Below are 9365 nucleotides of genomic sequence, written 5' to 3'. Positions count from 1 at the left end.
ACATGCACTGCAAATGTGTTAATGTCTTAAAGGACTCCATGATCTGCTGAGGCAGAGGTGTTTACCACTATTCCATCACATTGCCTTCACCTTAAAATATCCATTTAAATATTTTCCTGGGAAAATTATGTTATTTTGCAAAACGCCTATTCCTTGAATGCTAATTGTTTTTTTGTTTTTGATTCTGATTCATTACAAGTTGCGTGAATTGAGCAGAACTGTTGATGTGAGAATGAAATGAGACGAGTGTTGTGAGCGAGTGAACACAGAATTAATCATGTTAGTCTTAATCCATTAAGATGCGCATTGCAGCATCGCTTCTTTGCCACGTCTCGTCTTTACATTTGACAATACCTTGTACTGCTGTCACTTGGTGTGATTCAGGTCGCAACTGCCTTATCATAGCTTGTCATTTGAAATACACGGCAGACAATTTGCATCGGTTCATGGTTCTCATCGTGAATATTGTAGGTTATGAAAACATCGCATTTTTATTTGCTGTTAAATTAAACAATTTAAAAAAACAAATAGACGGGTAGCAAAGCTCCACCTTTAACATCATATTTATTGTTATTTAGTTACTCAATAAAACATATACAGATATATACAATATGCAGGAAAACAGACGACTGCACTTTACTTATCCTTTAAAAAGTAAACAAATAAATCAGTTCATAAATTGCTGTCACAGTCCTCCATCTATTGTTTCAGAAATTCAAATTCAACAGAAGCTTTATTTAAAGATTACAAGATTGCCCAACACACAGCGTTTTTTTAAAATCTTATTATACATGTGCAATACCAATAGCCATTTTTTTCAATTCAACAAAGCAAATGCCTCCATTTCAGTTCCCATTGGCTGAATTGTATACAAGGTTGAGCTCATGAATATGAGAAAAGTTTCTTACAACATAAATGAACAACAGCAGCAATATAGGTAAAAAAAACATGCGTGGAATATGGAGGCAAATAGTTGTATTTGCACAAAAAAAACATACATTCATGCATATTCATCTATCTTCTGTTATGCTTCTGTATTCCACTTCCAATGTAGTCTGCTCATTGAAAAAGGACAAAAATGATGAAAACAAATGGAAGACAGATTACATTTTTGAGGCAGAGTTGCCTAAAATTGGTTCATATATATTTATTTACATTAGAGCTCTACATGTACGCGAGGAGAGCAAAAAGGCCATATTTACCAACATCAGAAAAAGAAAAAAAATCCCACAGCCTGCCAAGTATATTACGTGTCAACACTGCTACACAATTACAGCCAGTGGCAACTGAATATATCTGCTTTTGCTATCTCATACTCATTGTTTGACAAGTTTATATTCTGTAATTAAAACAAAACCAACAAAAAAGAAAACAAAAAAAAAAGAAAAAATATACTTTACATGTAATTTTGAGGTTCTCCCGATCGGGCATCGTTTGATCGAGCCCACACTGTGATGTCCAGCAGTGTCTGAGTGAGTAAGGGCATGTTTTTCACAATAAAATGTTATTTTTATGCATGTGTGTGGATGTGTGGGTGTGTGCGCGTTTATGTTTGCCATTTACACGTGAAAGTCATTCTCTCCCTGAACAGGCAGAAGATGCCCGCACTTTCCACGTGTTATAATCATCATTCTTTGTCATTTGTCTCTGATCTTAGTTTGTCCTCTTCTTTTGTGGAGGGACAGCTTTTCATTCAAGTCAGTGCCGCCACGAATGTCCCAAATCGGTTGGAAATATCAGAGTGGAGAGAGCGCCACGAAGAAACGGGCCCTCCTCTGCCCTTGCTGTCCCCCAGCTCGTCTGTGCAGTGGACGGACAGGCACTGAAGGTGGTTTGCTCCTCCTCCTCCTCCCCCGCTGCCTCCTCCTCCTCCGCTGACCCCGGAGGTCCCGACTGCAGCTTTACTCTGGGACAGCTCAGAGTCTGCAGGCAAGAGGAGAAAGAAAAAGGTTAATTACATCTGCGCAAAATGAGCAGCATTTAGTAACTGGCAGATGAATCATTCAAATACAATTTTAATGAAACACGTGTCATTTACACATCCCACTCGAAATCTGCACTGTGATATTAATTTAACTGTGTTCCGCCACTGTGCTCACGTAAACTCCTTCTTCGGTCTGTGTGTTTCTCGCGGGCAAAACTGCGCTGGCCCTTGATGCGAAGGTCAAAGGACACTGACAAAACTGGCCTTTAACCCTGCTTGACCCAATTTATCGGACATATCGACCTGTTGTCACAGAGATGTGGAGGCTCATATTAAACGGCTGCGGCAAGCTTCCCGAAAAAAAAATCTATACACAGGTTGATTATACATCATATTAAAAAATGTGCTGCGCCGGGGAGTTAATGCTGACGCCCGCGGTGCACGTTCCACATATGGAGAAAAATCACTCTGAGTTGTGTAATGAAAAACTTAGTCAAGGGGAAGATTGACGAGGACAGGAAGTGCTTTCTAAACGATATATCATCTGCCAATATGCTGTGGATGCGAAGTAGTGAGGAAGCGAAGCTCGGAGGGAGGAGAGACACATCGCAACTTGGACAGAGTTAATGGAGGGACTACGTGCTTTGGATTTTTCCTTTTAGCCAAAAGCACAGGAGAAGTGTGTGAAGACTTCCAGTCTGATTACTCTCCCATCTCTTTTGCCCAAACACACACGCTAACCCGTACTTTAGCACTGGGCGGCTGGTTGAAACACATCAGTATCATGCGCAAACACGACGTTGGGGACGGGACGAGTGTGGAAGCGGAGACAACGCAGCCCTGACAAGATGAGTGTACATGCCTCACAACGGCTGAGATGCATGAAACGAGCTGCACAGGCTTAGCAACAACACGGCAGTTCTGATCCACATGTAGCGTGTGGAAGACGAAAGCACAAAAGGGCTGTGGGATAATGGTGATGGGTGTAAGAAGTGTGATATCGTGGCAACACAACAGCATCATTGATAAATTCAGCACCAAGAAGAAAGGGACAGCAAACAAAGGAAAACAATGGACGGCATCTGGAATTTTGTGTCATTTTTTTTACTTTTATATTCCAAGATGTGATTTTTTTTCAAAACAGAAAGAATGTGTATATTCCTGTTGTCACATGTTGATGACAACTGTGAATTTGGTTTTTCTACTTTCATTCCTTTCATAACGTTGCTGCTGTGAAATGTAAATTTCTCCAATGCGAGACTAATAAAGGCAAATCCAATCCAATCCAAGGCACACTGTATCCAGTTCCACATTTTAAGTAAAATATTACAGCGACGAGTCCAATAACAACAACATGGATTAATCTTGACGGTGGGAAAAAAAAGGTATGCTAAGGTGAATTATACTTTTTGGTGGGTAGGGCCTTTTGTTGACTGTTTTCATCCTTCATCTCCTTGCCAAATCCTCACCTGGCCATACAACAAGGACAACCAAGGGATGAAGACACACAGGCGTGCCCGCAGCCTGTCTGGACTGTGACCACTGGATCGGAAAAGTGGAGGATTTGGTAAAAGGTCAGACAGCCAAGTCTGTTTGACTTTGCGAGGATTTTGTGAAAATTCTCTTTCCCAAAGAAGTAAGATGTTACGTGGGTGGACGCGGTGAGGGAGAAATGAGGATTTGAAGCGGCGTCAGAGGTGCGACTGACAAGACCCGACATTTGCCAGAGGGTGAGGCTATACACCTCAGCGTGGCCAGGCCCCCCTCCGCCTCTTCCTTCCCCTTCAACTCGGGCATATTGCCTCCCTCCACCCACTCTCACTCCCTTGTCTCAGCGCCCGCCAGCAGCCGCCGGCAGCCGCCGGCAGCTCATGCTAGCTGAGCACAGCGGGGTCCACACCGCCCTGAATAGGCAGCCAAGCGTTCCCCTGGCTCACTGCTGACACACAGCAAACTGACAACACGTTCGGCCAAACACACACAACCCGGCAACCGCTGCCGCCGCTGTCATACCCGCATCAGCCTTTAGCCACTGCTCCACATACACATGTGTATATTTAGATGGGCGCACGCAAGCGATCACAGCAAGACACACCACTAACATTCGATGGACAATTCATGTTGCACTATTAAATACGAAAGAAATAAGAAATTAAAAAAAACGCAATACAATTGGCAGATAATTCAGATGCATTTGAGTTAATACATTCGGCAAAAATGTCAAATTAAAAATTCCAACAAGCCCAAACAGGATAAGATGTATAGAAAATGGATTTATGAAGAGATGGCATCTCCCAAAAATATGTGACATGTTTAAATGGTGGGATTTTTTAAATACGAAATCATATTTTTTTCAAACGTATTTATTCATGTAGTTTAACATGTTATATTTTACATGTGTTTCATTATATCATTCTGTACATATTCTTGATAAATGATGAAATGATGAATGATGAAGTGTTGCTTAAAGGACAACTGAAGCCTCTGGACAAGGAAAATCGCTTCAAATGACTTCTACTGATCGCATTTTACAAAGATTGCATCGCATATAGCTATATTTGACATTTTAAAACGAGCTGAATATTCAGGAAGTCTTGTTTTTGAGTTGGTGACGATTCCTGACGTCACGTCATGGAAGGAACGCCCCGGACCGAGAAAGGACACACAATGCATTCTGCGGTACTTTGTTTGGTCTGAAAACTTCGTGTTCATGGCAAAATTAGAAGGAAAACACATAAATAACGTGATGGTGAATCGTTCTGTGTTGCACCAAGACAACTATTTGATATTCGCTGACACAAATTCCCAGGAGACAAATCAGCCCATTTCAGTCATCTTCTGCATTTTCTGGGTGCTACATTTCTGTCCAGATGCCTCAAAATGACATGGAATAATTTTTTTAATCGATTGCAGACATTTATGCTTTCCTCTTCAGAACTATTTGAATCATATTCATAACTGGATGAGTAACAAGAAAGCATGAAGCCATTGTTTTGATTCTCGAGCAAGGCAAGACGTCTTTGCGTGACATCATGAATAAGGGGGCGGGACTTTCTGAAACTGGCCACTTCCGGGTTCAATTTAGGTAGTTTTTGCACACTTTAAGTCATTTTTATTGGTGTTTTGCATTTGACTAAAAATATCATCCTGCGTGATTTGGGTATTTTAGATGCCATAAAACATTTTTCTGATGTCAGTTAGGAAACAAAAAAAGGGGTGTCGGTTGTCCTTTAATTACTACGTGAACAAAGCGAAAGTTATTTTCACTTTGTTCACGCGTGATCGGCATGATGCAATAGGAAATCCCCAGGCGGCAGAAGCATGCGCACAGTAGCATCAAACCAATCGCTTCGTTTGCAAGGAAAAAAATGATACCGAGATAGCGGCTACCGCGGTGAACTCGTACGACTTGATTGATTTGCCGTTTCGTGATAGTCGGTGTGTACTGGATGGTACCCATAATTGACAAATGTCCGTTTTTCCGTACAGATTTTCTTGTACGTCGTACACATCTTAAAATCCATAATAAACGTACTTTGTACGGCAAAAACGTACAGGTTGACAGGTATGAGATAGATAGATAGATAGATAGATAGATAGATAGATAGATAGATAGATAGATAGATAGATAGATAGATAGATAGATAGATAGATAGATAGATAGATAGATAGATAGATAGATAGATAGATAGATAGATAGATAGATAGATAGATAGATAGATAGATAGATATGGCCACATATAAATGGAACATATCCACGGGAGTCAGTGTACAGGTAAATGGTCAAAATTCGTAAAGATGGTATGAAATTACATTCTTCATCATAATGTAACAGGGCCAGTAAAAAATGTGGAAATGCTTACTTGCCTGCATTATAATTTTGCCAAATGTGTGAAATGATAAACACCTCACATGTTCTTTTACTCTATCTTCAATTCTTCTTCTTTTTCTTCTTCTTCATTAAAGGAAAGAAAAAAACGTTTTTATGTGTTCCCCTAATTCAATAATGAATATGGCACTGCATCTTTTTAGTTGAACTCGCGCCCTTGACTCTCCTCTTTCTCTCTTGATTACCATGGGGACAGTTACGCTGTATCAGTATAACAGACAAGGAAGATTGTTTTTTACTATTTTCATCAGGCTTTGTAATGGAGATCATTAAACGCAACCAACACAAGGAATCCTGCTGTGCGTCATCAATATTCTCAAACACAATGCGGTCGGACGACACTAGTTATACTTAAAAACTGGAAACGGTGGTGTGAAATTTTACCTCACACAATTCCAAATCCCAATTCACCGTGACATTTTACACACAGGGATATCTCAGCTCCCAATCAGATCTTTGTGGTTTTGGCTGCTCTAAACACAGGCTAACACAGATTTTCATTTTCACAGTAATAACAATCAAAGCCCATTCATCTGTGGGGGAACTATAGCTCAGCATCAAGAAGCAATAAAAAAAGGAGAATGTTCAGCCTGAGAAGACAAACACACCTAAATTGTCTTTCAAAACATCCCAGACCGACAAGATTGCAAAAGCCACGTGATACTAATCACGAACAAATACTAAATTCATTGTGATTTATTGTATCGCTTTGACTTTAAGAGTGACATAGTTATTTACACACACACACACACACACACACACACACACACACACACACACACACACACACACACACACACACACACACACACACACACACACACACACACACACACAGCGTGTACATGACATGAGTCTTTGTGGGATCAGACAGGCTGACGCATCTTTGCATGTCACTACCCAATCAGCAGGCAATGTGAAAGGAGGAGGCTAACGATAATTCTTGCATTATTTTTGCGACAAATGTTTGCTCATGCTTAAAAATAACTGCAGCAGTCTTTGAAGTTAATACATAAAACGAGTGGATGCAATGAATTGTCGCTTTGAAATAACAAAAAGATGGCAGGAGGAGACAAAGTGTGCGCAAGAGAGTTAAGATTTTCACAAGACTTCTTTTTTTGGCCCTGGCTCCTCATGTCCGTCACGTTGATTTCCCAGGCTATGGGATCTCAAGCGGCATGGCTCTGCCCTTTCTATCCCAAGCTCTACTTCCATGACGACACTTCACCTTTAACCTTGCGCTCCAGGGGGCGCGACCCTATCTTCTCTGAACGCCACGCGGTCCAATCGGACCGCTCCGCTCACTGACAAAAACACCCAAAGGCCTCCGCTCCTATGACACTGTGTGACATCAGGTCAGATTCCTTTAGCATAACAACTAGAGCCATGGATGGCATGGTGTGAGAATTCTGTTTTAGTCAGCACAAAGAAGTAGTCACAGCGAACAAAAATACAAACAAACAAAAAAAGTGCGGTTGCCATGGACTCCTACTACTCGCCGCATTTGACCCCCCCCCCCCCAAAAAAAAAAAAAAAAATGAACATCACAAAAAGTAAGACAAGGTTATCAAAGGAGGGCATATGCACCCCCACCTCCCTCCAAAAAATAAAAAAGCCTGACTCCCAAACTATGACCTTTGCTTCAGAAGAGGGAGGATCGCTGCAAAGACTGGGGAGAAGGGGGTGGGCAGCGCATTTCTCCAACAAGAACGGAGCGGTTATTTTGGTTTGAATTTCCTTTCTGTTCTCCGACCGGCAATTTAAGGGGAGTCTAATAAGAGAAGCTTGTCCAGACACGCATTGCCGTCAGCGTTGGTTACCTTCTCTCATATAAACACACACACACGTAATCACAAATACGCACACTCACCTCTCCGGCCACAAGAAGCGCTTAGGGAGGCAGACACAAAGCAGAACATGGGAAGTGATTTAGAGGGCCATTCATAACTCACAAGTGTGTCTATGACCTGTCCAGTGTGTCATCCAAGCCGGTGACATGTTGATCTACTTCGCTGTCTCTATTTTGTCTCAGCACACTGCGGAAAACTCCTTTTTTTCCAAAGTTGACACCTTTTGTTTATCAAAACCTGGTATTTTTAGATATTGCCATCTATTTTTAAGAGTGCTCCAAATGTTGGAACATACAACAGAAATCCCACATATGATGCAAGAATGCAATGCCTGATTTATACAGTCAACTTATTTTTTGGCTTCATTTTTATTGTTATGAATAAAACAGCACTTCACTTTCCCTTGAGGGAGTGAGACACTTTTTATCTGCCGCTATCACTCGTTTCTTTTTCTCTCAATCAGCTTTCACTTTTCTCTCCAAGGAGAAAGAGCTAAGGTGTCATAAGTCATTTGTCAATTCCTCAATACAAATTAAAGATACCTGACAACAAGCTGTACGGCAAACAACATAACCACTGCTGGCAGTGTGACAACACTGACACCTCAAGAGGGCTGAGAACACGTACACACCTTTTTACAAGCACAGACATATAAACCCAACACCTTTCAGTGGCTTTGTACTAAACTGGTTCTTTTCTCTCTTTCTCTCTCTCTCTCTCTCTCTCTCTCTCTCTCTCTCTCTCTCTCTCTCTCTCTCTCTCTCTCTCTCTCTCTCTCTCTCTCTCTCTCTCTCTCTCTCTCTCTCTCTCTCTCTCTCTCTCTCTCTCTAACCACCACAGTTGTATGGCAGGCAGTCAATAAGAAACGTTTGCATGAATGTCACATACATTGGTAATCACTGATTTTTCATTTCAATTTGTACAACTCCTAGATAAATGCATTCCACTCACTGATCCGTACAAGAACATTTACCACATTCTGGAACTTTTTTTTCCTCATCCAAACACCTCTCGACTGGGAAAACATGCTGGATGAGAGTTTTTCTTTTTTTTTTTAAATCTAACAAGTAACTAGTCTGAAAAAAATGGACATAGAAATGAAAACACTTCATATGTAACAATATGTATGCTTTTTTTCCCCCGAATTATGCTTGATATATACATCAAGGAAAAACGTTTTTTTCTTTGGCCACATTGAATAAAGTTAACGCATTCTACCAGGCCAAGAAAGAGGGAACATTGAGGGCTGGCGGGTCGATGGGGTGGAGTTGTAAGTTTGACACAGTCTAAATAAATCAAACTTTATGTCTGCAGTTGACACATCCACATTATCAAATGGCGCTGTCTACATACATATCCGCATGTGTGCACACAAGCACGTGCACACACACACACACACACACACTCGCACACACACACACACACACACTCGCACACACACACACACACACACACACTCGCACACACACACACACACAAGCGCTCATGCATACACACACAGACACACAAACACACATCCAAATTCATAAGAAAAAAAATGACAAGACCTCAGATACATAACTCATTGAACCGTAGAATCGCACAGCACAATGTCAGTTAAAAAAAGTGATCAAAATAAAGTGTTGAGCTTTTTCTTCACAAGGACCCAGTTGTTTCAATGCAACTCTCGTTCTGAAATTTGCTGCAGAGAAACACGAGCAAT

General features: G+C 41.2%; 1 protein-coding gene across 2 annotated transcripts in view; it reads right to left on the bottom strand.

Moving 5' to 3' along the window:
- Positions 1-551: 551 nt before the first annotated feature.
- mn1b (MN1 proto-oncogene, transcriptional regulator b) overlaps positions 552-9365 on the bottom strand; it is a 17532-nt gene continuing 8718 nt past the window's right edge. For both annotated transcript variants that reach the window (XM_088994712.1, XM_088994714.1), the window contains one exon: positions 552-1923. In XM_088994712.1, the coding sequence (XP_088850838.1) occupies positions 1694-1923 (230 nt within the window). In that variant the 3' untranslated portion in view covers positions 552-1693. The remainder of the gene's footprint in view (positions 1924-9365) is intronic.

The sequence above is a fragment of the Hippocampus bargibanti genome, linkage group LG04 (assembly GCF_051943395.1).
Source record: "Hippocampus bargibanti isolate YZ-2025 linkage group LG04, ASM5194339v1, whole genome shotgun sequence".
Taxonomy (NCBI): Eukaryota; Metazoa; Chordata; class Actinopteri; order Syngnathiformes; family Syngnathidae; genus Hippocampus; species Hippocampus bargibanti.
This window is presented reverse-complemented; position numbering and strand designations above follow the sequence as displayed.